Below are 19,346 nucleotides of genomic sequence, written 5' to 3' on the forward strand. Positions count from 1 at the left end.
TCGTAGGTAATACAATTTTTGGCACACTTGTAAAAATATTTTGGCAAACAAACCTAAGTGAGTTTCAGCCGATGCGGAAAATGAATGAAAGTTAACGGGCGCGTGAGTCACGAGCCATCGAATTGTCTACAACACGTATTTAGGGAAAAAGTAATAGAGCGGCTGCTGCGGGATTCGCGGCTATGGGGAGAATAACTGTTTTTATAGACAAAACGACATTCAAGATCGAATTGTTTTTATTAGAATGATAATCATCTGTCATTATTATGCCTAAAATGATTCTTGTTCAAATAGTCCATCTAAGCTAATTTAGCGCCGAATTGAATATAACAAAGGGAGGAAGTGCCATTTTAGACGTTATATTTTCATATTAATTTGACATTAATGATGATATTACCACGCTTTGTCTTTGCAAATGCTATACAGACTTAACTTGGCCTGACACTAATGAGTTTATCGTTATTTTATCCATTGATTCCAATAAAATATTTAAAAAAAAAAACAGGATATACCTAACTGAAATCGCAAGTGCATAGCATCTTAGACTTGCAGACACTATTATTTTTAATACTACATTTTAGTCATGTTAGTAAAATAATATTTCACGTTGACAGGAATAATTCTACAGTTTTATGTAATAATAATTCAATAAACACTTTAATTTGGTGTGTAAAACATGAAGTGTATGAAGGTGCGATTTTCGTACCACAACGCGGCCTCCTTATTGCCAAGGCTGCGAGATCAACAGCTCCGGCCGGTACGACACCCGACACCGCCGACATTGCCGCTTAAGCTACCTTTTCTAGCCTCTATTTATGTTCTTACATTTGTAATAAATATTTCATTCGTTTTAATATATTGGTCGTTTTAGTATAGGTTGGATCAACGTGTAAAATAGTGGAATGATTCTGTCCGTTACTTACAGTATAACGAAAGTCCTAAGAAAACAAATAAGTTTTCACTAGTTTTGTTTCCAACACGGATATCAAACTAGAGTTCCTATATCTGTAGCGTGGCAGTGTAATTCCGTTTTTCTAATAAAAATTATGTACATTTTTACTAGGAAAACCCACGTTGAATACCTATACAAAGTAGAATTGCAAGAGAAGAATGTAAAAGGATGAGTTTAATTATACGATCATTACAAGTAAACAAAACGACTCAAGTTTCCACGATTATTGTCAATTAACGTTGTCTTTTAGACTTAATCTAGGCATATTTATTTAATTAACTTAATTTACTGCCGGCTTGCCGAAGACGATTACTTTTGTCGTCGGCATTACCATGTAGATGTTCTTAGAAAAATTAAGAAGACATAGGGCTACCCAAAGAAAATTCTCAAGTCATTAATTAATATTCAGAAATATACACGTATACTCGTATGTAAGTAAATGCGTTTCAATACCCCGTCAAACTCGATAATACGGGCTCCTGATGCTACTACAAGTTGTTTTAGTAATATCATCATATTTAGGCTCAATGTTGTTTATTTTTTTCTTTTTTTTCACTGACATTTGAGATCTGCAGGGCTAAGATGGTCAGTTTTTTTATAATCTGTCATCATGCCTGTCACGTTCTAACAAGTATGTAAGTGCTAAAGTGACGCATGACATGACAAATGATAAAATTGCGACTATGATACCGCCGCTGATACAGAGTGCTGATATATGATAAAAGATTGAATTAAATAGATTAGCTTAAAGATGATTTGAAATAAATAACATCAGATAAATTAAGCCTTTTTCGCCTACATGTATCTCTGATAAAAGTTTGTAGGATTTACGATGTGTACAAATACTAATATATTCCAAAGCTCAAGAGTTAGAGTTGGATGAGGCTCCCAGTACATTTTTGACTTCGAAAAATGGACCATAAAGACTGACAATGATCTGACACATACGTATCACTGAAAGTTAACCCTTCTCCATGACTATAAGACTATAAGGTGTTAACAAATTTGCTACCATTATTTTCACAGCTGATAGTTCTCGGCTCCTAGAGAATATTTAAGTATGAAACATTATACCTAGGCTTATGATGTTTTTTTCGAGAAACTTAAAAAACAAATTACCTACATACCTGTTAATGAAATAATTAAATAAGGCCTCATTAAACAGATTCTAGAACCTCTTTTGCCTAACACTTTACTGGACACTTCACGTTCCGCCGAACCATAACGACATTTAAAACAAACAATTGTTGACATGACAGAAAGTGTTAAACATCTTGTCAGTTAAATGCACATAATTATGTATGTATGTATATACTTTATTGTACATAGAAATAAAAACACGAAAAACACAGTTACAGAGTAAATTAAATACAACAAAGGCGAACTTATCCCTGTATGGGATCTCTTCCAGTTAACCTTTGAGGAAATGAGTAAAACAGAAGTAATGGTGAATGAATGACAAACACAAACAAAAGTGTACAATCACTGAAATTAATGAAATGCACGTTTTGAATACACATTGATACAAATATACATAGATAGAAAAATAACCATAAAATAATGCATACATATATATATAAATAAAAATAAATAAATATTCAATATATAATATAAATAAATATGAATTCGAATCAGAAAAGTAAAGGAAATTAAAAAAGTAGAAGTACTCAATGGAACTAGGAAGTCGTAACCAAAGTATCGGAAAGCCACAATTTTTTGTATAATTATATATACAAATATTTTTTTTTTGTTCGGTGAATGAAAATGAAAAAAGTATATGAAAAGTTTTCTTAGTTTCTTTTTAAAGTTAATTGTTTTAATGTAAAATACCATCTCCTTTCAAATATCAGTAACTATAAGTAATATGTTAGCACTTAATATACTCCGCCCGCATTTAATATAACCAATACACGATTTCCCACTATAAAAAAAGTTGTCATGGGTCTATAAAAGTTTTGATTGGCTAAATTATAATTCTATGGCAAACCTCTTGCGCGGCATTACTAAATTTTGACGTTGTCAACATGCGCACCGTACATTTGGGGTCAGTTTTAAGGTCTAGTCAGACTTCTATTATTAATATTTAATAATTATTCTAGTTCATTGGCTGGAATATAAAACGTGGCAATTCAGAGTACATATCTGACACATCGAGATACCTGAAGTACGGGTTTGTAAGTAAAAAACGATGTCTTCGGGTAGCAAGTACCTTTATAATTAATTCGAATAACTTGCCTGTTTAGAATAATATTACGCTAACGATTTCTAGAATTTAATTGCAATGTCCGGTATTCGTACTGGTACGTTTATTCATTCGTTAAAGTGAAGTTTAAAAAATCCACGTCAGTACTTGCCATGATGATATTAAGTTAAAATTGTTTTGTTTCAATAAATAAATTGGGGTTAATAAAAAGATAGAAAAGGTGATATCTGATGGTTCTCATGTCACCCTTTAAAGTAGTATAGCTTATATTTATCTTAAAACGAACGCACCTAAGGTTTATAGTGTTTTGCTACAGATCATTCTAATAAAATAGGAAAATTAAAATACCCATAGGTAACAGAATATAGGTCGCACTTCCAAAAATAGGTATATTATACCACATGTTACCATAATACCTGTCATATTTACACATACATGTAAGCTATTAGTTTGAATTAAAAAAATTAAACAGATTTTACGCAACATCATAATGTGAGTAGGTAGGTACAAACCTACTTGTACGTTAGTTAGCTCACTTTACATGCCTCCTCAGTTTACTTTAGTCAGCGACGCCAAGTCGTCTAGTGTTTAAATGCCTAATATTATTGTCTAGAGAATGTGACCTACGTTCATACACAACCTTTGACTGTAAATATTAACGTTTATACATAAATACGATATGTTTGAAGTCGGTGTCAACCCAAATTTTAAGAGCGTCAACACACTGTTGAAACGAATAATTTTCCAAATCAGTTCACAAATGACGGAGTTCTGAGGTAACAAACATAGGTACAAAAAAAATGTCAAATAGATAACTCCTCCTTTTTTTTTAATGGGTTAACCAATAATAACCTAAGTGTAAATGTGCAATACAGCAGCGCTGCCGGTACACTGCCGGCCGACCGGCTGGAGTGGCAATGACATATTTAACACTCGGTTCGCCGGACCAAAGAGATATTAATTATAGAATATATGAATAGTGTAAGAAAAATGTGACTCCGTGTTTAACAGCCAAAATAGATCGCGCTATAATACGCTATATGTATTATAGCACTGAATTGCTAATCGTAAACTTTCTACGATGAAAGTTACATTATAACTAGGTAAATTCGCTGTCAAATTCGACGCCCCATGGTCTTAGATACTCGTATTAAACAGTACCGTCATATATGAATGTTTGCCCAATCTAAGTAGCATTTGCAAGATACTTTTAAAAATATATTACTATGATAGTGGTAAACAAGAATGTGGTCCTCCTTAGTCTGTGAGAATTAAAGGTCCTATCCATCAACCGAATGCCTACTCGGAGTTTTGGCTCTGGACTTACTCAGTATCATAAACACACCTCTTCCTACGTAACGGAGTAAGTAGTGTAAGTACGAGTCAAAATAAATAGTTGTCATGACACACTAATTGGTTTACTACTAAAAGCAATCATTCATAATTGTACGTATGGTACCTATAGATAAGATTGCAAAATCGTACGACACTGATAGTCACCTAGTGTTATGAAATACCGGCTCTATTAAAAGTTACAACGTGCAATAAAAACGTACAATTGTCACAATTAAATACGTTACAAAAGACTACTATTCTCAAAGAACGTAGTCACACATTCTTTAAAAGCCTAACAATAGATTAAGTATTGAAATAAACAGAATTTAGCTGTAACTATAAACGAAAAATGTAAATTTTTGTAACGTAAGATGTAAGTTGCAGACGCACACGTTGGTAAAATATTGAGATTCATAAGTTTTTATTTAATAAAATACAATAAAAGTACCTAGTTTAATTTAAACAGAATATAATATGACACTGTAAGGTTTTATTTACTACGACTTAAAATTGCAGGACAGTGGTATTTATAAAAGTTAAATAATATCTATTTACGATACAAGTGCAGAAAACAGGAAATTCGCAACGAGTGGTGATAAATTAAAACACGACCGAAGGGAGTGTTTTAAATCGACTTGAGTTGCGAATTACCTATTCGCACGTGTATCGTACAACGTTAGACAGTAAATATGACTCTTTAAAGTTTCGACATATGCACTCACCTCTTACATCGAGACCTAAAACAACCAAATGAAGAAAAAAATTGAAAATTGAAAACTATGCAAGTTATGAACTGAGAACAAGTAAAAGAGTAAAAGCAAATCATCGCAAGTACACGTCATAGCATATAATTGTAATGTTCGTATTTAGGTATATATATATATATATATAGATATATTATTTTTTGAGGTGCTAAGACTGCTAAGTTGGTAAGTTGATTCTATCTGGATTCCAATACGAAATTTCTCAATTGGACGTCACATGTTTTGTAGAACCATGTTTGGTATACTGTTTGCTATTATTATATTGAACGCACCTGCATTATAGTTTACTTTAACAATGAGTTATTTAATATAATATTTTCATTTATATATTGAGCAAGTATTACACTGCGTTAAGCCAATTGGAGGTTTTCCAATGGTATACCTGGACACCATAATGCTGTATCCATTCGGTCTTGCATCCACCCCACGAGATGCGAGATGATTGCCCGAATACGTTCGTCAGATGTCTTTGGCCGATAACAGTTGAGTTATTGTATCACTGTTGAAAATAGATCTGAACTTCCTCGGGCGTCGATAGCGCTTCGTAAACCTTCTCACGTGGTATTGTTTTTATTATCCCTCCGAACCACCGGTATCGGCTTACCTACTGATAACGATACGTTAGATACGTGTGTATTATTGATAAATAAGGACTTGTACTTGCTAAGGTATCCATCGTCGGCAGCAGCCACGCTCTACAGCGCAAGAACATCGCTAAGCCTATTGCGATACATGTCCTCCAATGCTTAATGCTTCATTGCGTTTTAATGAATCGACTTACCAGGTCACAGCGATACGATTAACATGTAAAGAGTGATACATCTGACGTTTTATTATGGGTAGGTTTGTTTGTTTTCATGAGGTTAGGGCTAGAAGTAACTCACCGGCTGGTCTCGTGGTGCGGCGGGCGGGCTCGTCCTCGCGCAGGTCGGGCGCGTGTCGGCGCGCGGCGGCCGGCGGAGCCAGCGCCGCCAGCGCCAGCACCAGCACGGCGGGCAGCATAACGCTGCACTGCTCGCACTAGAATTTCGTATCGGCCTCTTCGCTCCCGGCGAACGACCGAGCTCACTATTTTCGCCGCGCGCGGAGTCGGTGCAGCGAGCGTTCGGATCGAGCGGAGGTTCGCGACTAGCGGGCGTCGTCGTGGCGCGACGGCTGAGCGGGACTGAGACGAGCGCGCGATTTCCCGGCTGACGCGGCGAGGGGGCCGGCAGGCGGCAGTGGTCGCGGAAAACGCGCGGCCCACCGCGGCCCGGGCGGCGGGCGGGGAAAATGCAACCGCCATCCGCCCCCCGCCCGCGCCCACTCCCGCATTCTGCGTTTGCGCTGCTACTGCACCGCGCTTATCCTCTACAATTAACACTTAACTCATTCACGTCTTATTAAACATACATTTTAATAGCATATCTAACTACTTCGTAAATCGTCGTGAATCATAGGATTTTTAGTAAATTTTTTTGGTATCTGACGACTGGTCTGGCCTACTGGGTGACCCTGCCTATGTAGCTGAAGGTCCTGGGTCCTGGGATCCCGGTAAGGGCATTTATTCGTGTCATGAGCACAGATATTTGTTCCTGAGTCGATTGTGGTATCTATGTATTTAAGTGTTTATATATTGTATTTATCGTTGAGTGCCCACAATACAAGAAGGCTTGAGCTTACTGTGGGGCTTAGTGTGTAAGAATGTCCAATATTTAAGTATATTTTATTTTAAAGAAAATGCTTAAGAAAATCCTTAAACCTGTAAGATGTAGGTACTTAAATAAGGTAAACTTATGTCTACGTGTTATTTTTGTCTCGGTAGGTGTATCTAATCTTGTATAGCCCCATAAATTAATCTTGTTTACCGCTTTATTAATTTTAGCAAGTTTAGCTAACACTCAAACTGCGGATTGTTAATTATGAGTGTTTTTATATTATACGCATTCATCTCATTACGCGTACGTCAGACACGTCAGTCTGCATGTTTTCCACACCTCGTATTGTATGTACAATCGCCATCAGATATATCGGATCGGTCAAGGTGTTCACAATATCTGACCACGTCCTCTAACGCCTTAACAATAGAGGCGTGTTCAGTTATCTGTGAGCACCTTTGTCGCTCCGATATATCCGATGACGACTGTACCCAGAAAAAAACTGCATAAGCTATTCAAGACAAGAATGCGGAGTTATCATTAAACTTACATGAAATACAGATGAACACTGAAGTTCATATGTTTTGTCTATGAAAGAAAGCCAAATATGAATAATACATGTACATATATTTTCAGTTTCAGTTTTAGATCAGTCAATCTTATTTTAATATAATGCAAGCATTCAACTTTAGACATAATCCGTTTTTTAAATAACTATAAACTACTACGCCATACATTGAGCAAACAAATGAGCGTTCTATTCTATTTCTTACGGGCAGTACCTACGTACTTTATACATACTGCCATGTAATTAAAAACACAGACTATCAGCCCGATTCGAAGAATGATTAAGACACGTTTAAGATCTTTAAAAGATCGATGACTAAAAGACATGTCAAAATTTAAGTTAATTTCGATCCCGCAGTGATCCTAATAAGATCTATCTACGATATTTTTAACGCCAAGTGACATTGGTTGCCTGAATCGAGCTGCTTCTGTCAATTATACGACGTACAAACGATATCTAAATGAGAACTTATCTAAACCAAAACTTATCGTTATCGTATCTCATTCTTCGAATCGGGCCGTATACCTAAAATTTAACAATAACAATGAAAATCAATCGAAAAGACGAAATCGATTATAAACCCTATCTTAATGCAGTTTAATCAAGCTCAACGAAAGGTTTTCTGTATCTCTATCACTCTTACGGATTAGTGCGATAGAGACAGATAGTGTTTACCAGAATAAGGTTGAACACAACACTATGAGTTCATTTATATTACATTATTTCATCGATTCCATATTTGTAATTGTATTTTGTAATTTTTATTGTTTGTATAAATTGACATGTAAAAGTGCCTCCGTGGCCTATTTGCTGAATAAATGTTTGATATTTGATATTTTGGCAACAATATTACAACTCATGTCATCTCGATGTGACAAGCTTACAGAAGTTTTACTACGTAATATTAATACTTACTCTATGTAACAATGAAGCTGCCGAAATTGTGCTATTTTGCTAGTAGGTATATGTATATCAGGATGATTTGATTTATTAATACTCGTAGTAATTTAGTTTTGTAACATTTGCTATTACATGGCCCTATAATTCGTTATTTTTAGCATTGTAATGAAGGTAAGCGATCTTGACGTGTCTTCTTCTTGAAAAACACTTTTGAAAAATAAGTCACGGCAAATATGTAACAGTTATAAATCACATATATGATCACATTATTTTGCTTTCATAAGTAATCTATATATAATTATAAACGTGAAAGACCTGACTGACTGACTTAAATCAACGCACAGCCCAAGCCGCTGGGACTAGAAAGTCTAAATTTGGTAAGTAGGTTCTTTCTAAGGTCCAGGGGTCCACTAAGAAAGGATTTTTCAAAATTCATCCCCTAAAGTGGTGAAATGGGGTCCAAAGTTTGTATGGGGAAACAAGATTAGTTAGACTATTTTATTCCAATTTTCACTGGAGTATTCCTAAAGATAAATAAGTAAACAGGTGGTTCAGATTTTTTGAAAATTCAACCCCTAAGAGGGGGGAAAAGTCCCCAATAGGGTTGATATCTCAAAATATCAATATGGGTATCGTTTTCATAGTATTTTGAGACGCTTATTACAAAAATGGGATCAAAATTAAAATATAACGTAGCCGACGTGAACTATGGCCTGGTGGGGAATGCTAATTACGAAGATAGCAAAGATTTTGAAATTGAACGGTTGTAACTTACACGCTGATTAACAGCCAGCCACACGTGATCCAGACTTTTGAGAATGCAATCCCTTAAAGTAAATATTTTGAGCTACACTATTAAAAATGTATGAATAGATTATAAGATTACAAATATCTTCTAATAATACCCTATCCTATCCTGGTAGTAGTTGGTAGTGTTGGTACCTCAGCAAGTACACGCTTTTCTTAATTTGAAATTAGGTCAATCTATATTCCCAAACATTTATTTATTTTCGTGGTTTAAAAATGTCACACAACACGAATTGAGTGACAGCGAATTATTTAAAAATATGCACATGTTCGACAATTTTTTAAAGAAATAATATAAAAAAAGTTCCCTAAATATACTATAATAGTATTTTATGCAACAGTTGTATAAGAAGGGTCAAAAAAGGCGAGTGGCGTGAGTTACAATGTGAGCCGGAGCCGAAGGCGTAGGCGAACATTGTAAAGGAATACGCCACGAGAATTTTTTGACCTACTTATACAACGTTGCATACAATATTTTTCCTACGAGTCAACAAAAATAAATCTTAATTTAGGTAAACAAATTACAGCAAACGTATATAGCCAAGACGCGCGAGCATACCTTGTTACGCGCCCGGCCCGCCCCGGGCCGCGGCCGGCCGGTCGGCGACACCTCCTCGTAACTCATGAGGCCCTGGTACTTGCTACTTGCTAAATTAATTTTTTGGACAGTTTTTTCTCAATTTTGGCCACCGTAGCCTACGGAGACTAACAAGCAACGCTAAGCGGTCTTCGTAGTCTATGGGTGTTGCTATATTACGGGTGTCACATGCGTGTTTCTGACTTATGAAGTAATTATTTTTACTATGCAACCAAATGAATGTTTTGTACGTTGGCAGCAATGCACTTAGTTTAAAACTGTATTCGTTTTGGTTTTGTTAGGTTGGTAGCCATTAATCGCAGTAACATTATAGCTTATAAAAGCACAAGAGCTTTTATGAGGAATAGACAATATAGACTTTTCTTGAAATCTTTTATGTATGTTCTTATATTCGTGTTAATGAATGCATAAATGACAGATAACAATAGAGGAGTAGGAAAAAAACTGAAGAAAGTGTAGTGTGAGAATTTACCAACGCCTTATATTTACATACTTACGCCTTATTTTTGACGACCAGTTTGGCCTAATGGGTAGTGACCCTGCCTACGAAGCCGATGGTCCCGGGTTCAAATCCTGGTAAGGGCATTTATTCGTGTGATGAGCATGGATATTTGTTCCTGAGTCATGGGTGTTTTCTATGTATTTAAGTATTTATAAATATTTATATATTATATATATCGTTGTCTAAGTACCCTCAACACAAGCTTTATTGAGCTTACTGTGGGACTTAGTCAATTTGTGTAATAATGTCCTATAATATTTATTTATTTATGATATGTTTGGTTTAAGCAGTACTTTTCTGTTTATTTCAGGTTTTTCTAGATGACATAGTAAATCGGCATCGTGGCATACCTACCTATGGCACGACTTATGCTGTGGCAATTTTATTGCTGTTGTTATTATGTAATGATATAGGCGGTATACATACGCCAAATAAATATTTTCTATTTCTAAACGGTAAAACCCATGCGTCAGTTACATTATCATAACCGTCACGCGATATATGTTAAACGGGACAAGTGCGAGTCGGACTCGCACACCGAGGGTTCCATACTTTTTAGTATTTGTTGTTATAGCGGCAACAGAAATACATCATCTGTCAAAATTTCAACTGTCTATTAGCTATCCCGATTCATGAGATACAGCCTGGTGAGAGACAAATGGACAGTGGAGTCTTACAATTAGTAATAGGGTCCCGTTTTTACCCTATGGATTAGGAACCCTAACAAAGTGGAAAAATGGAGTAGGTATAGTAGGTCACACAACTTTATCAGAATATAACCTTTCACGTCTACATTTTTGGCTTGATAGACTATACTTACGATCATTTGTATTGAAATTATTTAATCCGGCAACATTCAAAAGTCTAGTAACTAGGTCAAGTAGAGTAATATTTGAAAGCATTCCTAAACTTTTTTTATTTTCTTTTCTTAGTGAAAATAAAAAGTATTATGATGGAAAATGTGAAATAGAATACCATTACTTGACTGTCACTGTCACATTATTGGACTGTCAAAAAGTTATAAGATCTCTTTTAGAGCAAACCTTCTAACTCTAAAGTTCTAACTTCACAAACTCTACACCTTAGTTAAAACATGTGACTTGACCGTTATGAGACTTATGAGGCTTTAAAAAAAGACGAAACGCTTCGAGAAAAGGTAGTAAATGGCCTTGCGCTTCGCTTTGCTTGCTTGGCGGGGGCACTGCCGTGCCCCCAGATATTGTTTGTAAATGTAGAAACTTAAAAATTCTGCATCTCAAATTTTACTGCTAAAGATTTTCTTTAGCGGCAAACCTTTGTTTACATATTTCTCTGTGAGAATAAGAAGGGCCTACCGCGAATTAGGGCATTATTAGAGTGACAGAGAAAGATGCCTGCAAATAGGCCCTCAGAATCAGATCGTGTCTGGACTTTGTTTTGGGCAAAAATCCAAGACGACTGACCGAGCACGAAAATAATTTTTGATTTATGTTTTTTGTTATGTTAAGCCTTTAATATTTTTATTTTTTGACTCTAGGTTCTATAGTTAGAGAGGCAGGATACACGGTTTATGGACTATTCTCTAGTGTACTCGACAGGTTCAAAATGGTGAAAAATACTACTCCTAAAAATACGAGTGATACCTCATTGGATTTAGAATTATGTACAAAAAAAATGTATTCGGAGCGTTTATGAGCACACAAAAAATTTCAAAACTTGTACACAAAAAAGGCGGAAAAAAAGATAAGGTAAAGGCACCAGTGCTCAGCCATGCACCAGTGGTCAGCCTTTCTTGCTTATTTTTGGTTGTAATTACCAAAGTTTTTCTAATTTTCAAGCCAAAAGAGGGTGGTGATATTATAGATCTATTAATTGAATAATAGCTTAATTTATGAAGGAATCGTCTAGCATGAACCACAATAGTACTTCAAAGTGCTGTATTCTGACATGAAGAGTTAAATGATATCCGTAATTTTTTTTTTGGAGTGTCACATGGTATTTTGATAAGACGTTAGCACCCGAATTGTGATGTTTTATTAAAAGAATGGGGACTACTTCACATAATTAATACCTCATACATCTGAAAGAAGTGAATATTAAAAAGTCAGCATCCCCTGGCTGACTACTGGGTTTGAGGCAGTAATTTTAAAAAGGTCGTAAACCCAGAAGTCAGAGTCGTAAAATCCAGCACCTTTAAATGATTAGGACTTTATTTGATTGAAATACATCAAATACCCAGTAGTCAACCTGCAGCTGGCCACTAGACACTGAGATCACGGGACTCAGAACCCACTAGTCAGCCGTTAAAATGGGATGGTACACAGGGGGCTGATTACTGGCAAAAATGCCCTTTCATTATATAATGGAATATTTCGAAAAGCAAAATTCAATTACGTTTTATTCTACATAAAAAATAAACTTCATTCAATTTTTGAACAGTAAAAACATTAATGATTATTTTTAATTAGTGGGCATATTAAACGATCTTGGACACAGAAATTTCGTAAAAAGAGTGACTACTGGTGCCTTTACCCTATTTCCTTTTTCGCCAATATCTTAGAAATCTGAATAAAATATTAGTAAAAAGGAGGAACTGATTAATCAAAAAGTCTTCACTTGCAGAACTGTATCTTCATTATTTATACATTTTATTCAACGCTGAACATAGCCCTCTGCATCTCACTTTCGGGATACGTGTGCGGCGTGAAAAAGTGAGTACGTAATATTAAATATTATTTTAAAGGTATTAAATACACATATTTTTTTAAAATAATGGTGCATTTTAAACATGTTAAAGAATATAGTACTGTTAGAAATTTATCTTAAAGTTATTTTTTCAATAAGTTAGTAGTTAATTATGAAGTAACACATTTTTCTCGAAATGTGTCTTTATTCTCCTTCTTCTTCTTCTTCCTCGCGTTGTCCCGGCATTTTGCCACGGCTCATGGGAGCCTGGGGTCCGCTTGACAACTAATCCCAAGATTTGGCGTAGGCACTAATTTTTACGAAAGCGACTGCCATCTGCCCTTCCAACCCAGAGGGTAAACTAGGCCTTGTTGGGATTAGTCCGGTTTCCTCACGATGTTTCCTTCACCGAAAAGCGGCTGGTAAATATCAAATGATATTTCGTACATAAGTTCCGAAAAACTCATTGGTACGAGCCGGGGTTTGAACCCGCGACCTCCGGATTGCAAGTCGCACGCTCTTACCGCTAGGCCACCAGCGCTCCGCCGCGCCGCTAGCGCCGAAATGTGTCTTTATTGTAAAACTTAAAACAATGTTAAAATATTTGGTGTACAAATATTTCGCTTGGTCGAGCCCTTCTATATACATATACATACTTAACAAGATCGCGTCATAAAAGTTTTAAACAAATAAATACTTTTTTTAAAATAAATTTTAGAATAATGGTGAAAACTAACAAAAAAAAACAAGGTATAAATGTAAAATATAAAACTATATTATAAATAAACTATTAATTATTTCAAAACTTTTATATCGTTATCTTGTTTAGCATGTATATAAGAAAGGCTCCAGAAAGCAAAAAAAATTAAGATAATTATTTATACATTTTTGTTTTGTTTGTTTACAATGAAGAAGGAAGTTCGAGAAAATTTGTTTAATAAACAATTTCCTAACTTGTTGAAAAATAATTATTGGGTATTTTTCTAACAGAAATAAATTCTCTAAAGTATTCAAAATACGCCATAATTTATTCAAAATTTTACACAGGCAATTAATACCTTTAAAAAAAATTAATCGTTCCGTACTTGCTTTTGAAGCCGCGCGCCCATACCCAAAATCATGCGCTGATATGTTAACGGCACCAATCATGGAACATTTAAGAGAAAATTTGGAGTGTTTTTGATATTTCACCGACACCTGTAAAATTTCTACCGCTTTATGCTTAAAAAGTTGAATGTCCAATTCGTCCTTTATGTTTTCTATGTATTTCATGAAAGCTAAACTGCAATTGGTTTCAATATTATTAACCAATTAAAACTGGTTTGTGCTCCTGTCATGGAATGCATGGCGCCATTCATTTCCAAAATAACAAATATCTATGAAAAACTAAACTTAAGCAGCTCTTTGGCTCTTGTTTATGGTAAAATGTTACCAGCGATTAAAAACCGATGGTAAATACTTGTTTTACAGGATTTATCTATACCATTCCATTACTGGTGCCTGTTCCATTATAGGGGTGTTTACTATAGCTATTTTCAGCGTCGAATAAAAAGTACAAATAATAGAGATCCAGTTCTGCAAGTATAGTCTTTTCCGTTAGAAATATCCACCTGTTTTATAATATTAATTTTGATTTCTTAAACATTAATACTTTTGAGATATTGGGGAAATAAGAAGTATCTAATTTCTTCACCTTTATTTGTTTATAACATTTGATGTTTTTTGTATGCTAATAAACGCTTCGAACACAATTTTCTAGACATCATTACGAATCTAATGAGGTATCACATGTATTTTTAGGTGTAGTGTCTCTATTTTTCACCGTTTTCAGTTTGTCGAGTAGACTATAACGATATATCGATCAAATATTTATCTAAATAACTATGTATATATCAATTAAAAAAAATCGCGACCCACATTACTGGTTTAAAGCGAAAAATATCCTGCCCTATTTTGCTTGCAAAAATCAAACATTTTTTATTATTACATTACTGACAAAGACGAACAAACAGACATACAGACATTCAAACAGATGGACTTAGTACAAAATAAGGATTCTTTTTTAAGTACGGAACTCTAAAAATGGCCCATAAAAATTCGCAACAACGTATCACTTGTAAAAGTTATAGCTAGTGATGACAGAATAATTGTGCTCTAATATTCCAGTGAGAGACCGGATTCCTAGAAAATAATAAAATAATCAACAGCTTTTAAATCAACTAATACAGACGCTTTAAAAGTACGATTAAATACTCGTATTTGAAAATTTCCCACCATATATATTTTTTTTGCGTGCGTTTGTTTATTGTCACTTTTTAGGGTTCCGTACTATAAGAAAGCCAACGGTACATTCATACAAAGCCTAAATCGTCTGTCTGTCCGTGCATCCGACACTGTAAGAACTGTAGAAAATAGATATGCATGCATATAACTACTATAATTGAAGTTAACATATATATGTAAATAAGTATTACAGAAGGTCCTCAATATATCCAACCTGGCGACTTTTTTTTTAATTTCTTGTTTTTACTTAGGTACCTACTTATGATAAAATCTTCCTGTACACATAAAACTTGGTGAACAAAATATTACTGCACTACGAATTCGTTTCGTACCTACTCAACAAAAATCGCAATGTAATAGTACATTACGATACAAGTGCGAAAAAAATCGACACGAGTTGCGAATTACCTATTCGCACATGTATCGTACTACGTTTTACAGTATATATGGCCCTTTAAATGTTCGACATAGTAACGTAATATGCTAATTTTCGCACTAGTGCGGAAAAGTAGCACCATATGTACTGTAATAGTATATTACGATACGAGTGACGATTAATTCAATCGACTGGATAATTTCCAACGAATATATGTCGATTTAAATCGACAGGAGTTGCAAATTACCTGCGTGTATCGTGCGGTTTACAGTACATATGGCCCTTTAAATTTTCGACATAGTCACGTAAAGTGCTAATTACCGCACTAGTGCAGTTAAATAGGAGCATTGTACTGTAAAATATTATGCGATGATACGGAACGCCTCGCACTTGGCCAAAGTGTTTTCTATCCGACTAACGATGTGGAGGAATGTAATATATGTATTTTTTAATGTCTGCATACTTTCCTTTGGCAAAACCCTGTATAAAAGATGTTGTTTTCCTCTGTAAATAACCGCTGAAAACTATCGTTACACATAATGGATTTATTCGCGGCAAAATGATTTAAATTATATTTTTATAGTGCTCTACTGAGGTCGCTTGCACATGATGCAAGTAACATGCACATATTAGGGTACTTGTGCAGGTTATGTGGGTCATGCAAGCAACGGTACAAAGAAGCTTGCGGGCTTGATCATGAGCCAGCGCGAGCTACCCGCGCAGAAGTACCTTACTGGAGCAAAGCAAAGCGGGATAGTAACTTGCGCACACTGCTTGTACAAGTAGCCTGTAAGTAACCTAGACGCCAATTCGCACTTACATTTCGATATCAAACTAATGTCATTTGCCCGTACGTCTCGCTAGTGCCAATGCACGTAAAAAAGTTCGAGCTAATTGCACGCGCATGAGACAAAATTAAATCACTTTGATATCAGAATGTAAGTTCTCTGTGTGGTCTCCATAACTCACGATACTCAAGTCCTCTGAAGAAGGCCTACCGCGAACACCGAAGTTCGTAAACTGCAGGTATTTTTCTCTTTTAATCCAATTAAGGCGTAATTAGAGTGACAGAGAAAAGTCCCCGCAATTCGCGAACTTCGGTATTCACGGAGGCCCTTCTGTTTCTAACGGACCCTTAGTCCGTCACTGGTTATTGCGAGCTACGACTCAAGCTACGAATGCTACGCGCTACGCTAACATCCACTGGATTACATTTTCGTTCCCAGCAAACCTGTTTTTTTTTTTTTTTTTTTTTTTTTATTATTAAAGTACATCCACATCATACATATTATAACTTACACTAAACACATTTTAAAAGGTAATAAATACTGATATACACCGTGTTTTTTTTGATTTGCGTTAATTTCGAGTGTGCATTCCTGAGCTTAAATTAAGTAACTTTCTCAAAGATACCGATATTCTAACTAACTCCATTTCGGAGATAATCAATCATACATTTTTATATTATAAGGCCCTTACGAGCGTGTACACTTGCTTTAGGACCTGTTTACTTATTAGTTAGTGTTTAGTGCGAGTTCATACATTTGCTACTAAACGTACGTACTATCTCGGACGATCGATGTTAGAAATGACATTGATATGTCACAGTTTTCAATTGTTTGGTTGAGTTAAATGTAATGCCCGTGTTACAACAACGCTATATGCAACATTTAGTTACTTTTTATAAAAATAAAAATAGTTAAAAAAAAACAAAAAAAATATTTTTTTTTGAAAATTAACTATGCCATTTAGTTTCCTTAAACATACTTACCGAAACCCCGGAGTTAACGCAATTCAATAAAAACACGGTGTATACAACAATTATGGAGTACATAACATTGACTACTTATATTATACATAACAGTGAGATTACCTAAACTTAGCCTAAAACTAATCTTATACTAATCTAAAATTATACTAATTTTATTCTAACTACAATACTATAATTTCTGTTATTGAAATTTATAAAAGACACAAAATATAATTTAATTTAATTTAATAAATTATTTCCCTTATTTTATTTTCTGCCCAATATTTTATTTTTGAAAGCAGGTAACCGATCATGAAAAATGTCGATGTAATCCCCGTCCTTTATAAAGGCATTGTAGGCAGCGCAAACTCGTACCATGGGAGACTGCAGTCCGAGGTTGGTCCTAGTTACTGGCACCGAGAAAGTTTTCGTTATAGGACGCCGAGGATAATTATGAGGTGTGGTTATATAGATTTTCTCAAGCAAGTTGCTGCATTTTATTTGTCCATTTACGACTTTGTGCATAAAACACAGGTCCAACATTCGTCGCCGATCGCGCAGGCTATTCATATTATATTTGGCGAGGCGACAGTCGTAGGTGTTTCTGTGCGAAAAACCTGGAGTACTAAAAGCAAGATATCTTGTGAAAGCCCTCTGTATGCTCTCAACGCGTTGTGAGTGTACGTGATAAAAAGGACTCCACACAATTGAGGCAGATTCGAGATGGCTGCGTGCTAGCGTGTTGTAAAGTATTATTTTAGTTTTCTGATCCTTAAAACCAGTGGAATTTCTTTTAATAAATCCTAGCATCTGTGCGGCTTTTTTTACTACAAAGTCGATATGGGCATTAAATTTAAGTTCATTATCAATTATTACGCCAAGATCTCGAACTTCAGTAGCTTCCATTAAATTAACACCGCCTATCTCGTACATGTATTCAAGTGGTTTTTTTTTCCTGCAATATTTAATAAAAAAACACTTTTTTGCGTTGAGAGTCATACGATTTGTATTGCACCAAGACATTATATTGTTAAGGTCACTCTGTAGCTTTTTTGCATCTGATTCACATACCACCGATCTGTATAGCTTGAGATCATCTGCGTACAAAGAATAATTGGAGTGTTTGATATGGTCAGTAATATCATTTATAAATATCAGAAAGAGAACTGGGCCCAGGTGAGAGCCCTGTGGTACTTCTGAACCGGCGTTATAGGTTATCGATTTATAGCCATGTACAACCACATTTTGAGGCCTATTAGTGAGATAAGACTTGAACCATTTTAGCCACTTGCCACCTACCCCGAAACTGTGCAGTTTTTGTAAGAGAATTGCATGATCGACTTTATCAAAGGCATTGCTAAAGTCAGTGTAAACAGTATCCACTTGCAGGCCTTTGTCAACTTGCTGGCACAAGTCAGAAACAAATGGCACCAGATTTGACACTACTGAGCGACCAGGCCTGAAGCCGTGTTGATGGTCTGAGATAAAATTGTCCACAAGCCCTGAAAGTATTGGTTGTATAAGAGACTCGAATAGCTTTGAAAAACACGATAAAATTGAAATTGGGCGATAGTTCTGTACCGCGGTTTCATCTCCTTTCTTAAAAATTGGCACTATTCGAGCCTCCTTCCATACAAGAGGAAAACATCCGTCAGAAAGTGACCTATTAAATATTATAAAAAGAGGCAAAGACAGTGCTGAACCACAACGTTTCACAAACACAGGAGGTTTTCACAACATAATGAAGGGAACAGTTTAGTGTTAACACACGGCCCAATTCGAAGAATTTACGTTTAAGATCTTGGAAAGATCTATAAAAAACGATAACTAAACGACAGTCAAAATTGACGTTTATTTCGATTCCGCTGTGATCCCAATATTCTAACGTCAAAGTGACATTAGTTGCCCGAATCGAGCTGCTTCTGTCAATCATACGACATACAAACAATATCTAAATGAGAACTTATCTAAACCAGAACTTATCGTTATCATATCTCATTCTTCGAA

General features: G+C 35.4%; 1 protein-coding gene across 2 annotated transcripts in view; it reads right to left on the reverse strand.

Moving 5' to 3' along the window:
- Positions 1–6,427, reverse strand: part of LOC133524237 (dorsal-ventral patterning protein Sog) — a 106,681-nt gene extending 100,254 nt beyond the window's left edge. The window contains exon 1 of one of the 2 annotated variants that reach the window (XM_061860137.1): positions 6,139–6,427. In XM_061860137.1, coding sequence (XP_061716121.1) covers positions 6,139–6,256 — 118 coding nt within the window. In that variant the 5' untranslated portion in view covers positions 6,257–6,427. The remainder of the gene's footprint in view (positions 1–6,138) is intronic. The other variant, XM_061860138.1, reaches the window with a different exon arrangement.
- Positions 6,428–19,346: the final 12,919 nt, after the last annotated feature.

This window comes from Cydia pomonella, chromosome 13 (assembly GCF_033807575.1).
Source record: "Cydia pomonella isolate Wapato2018A chromosome 13, ilCydPomo1, whole genome shotgun sequence".
Classification (NCBI taxonomy): Eukaryota; Metazoa; Arthropoda; class Insecta; order Lepidoptera; family Tortricidae; genus Cydia; species Cydia pomonella.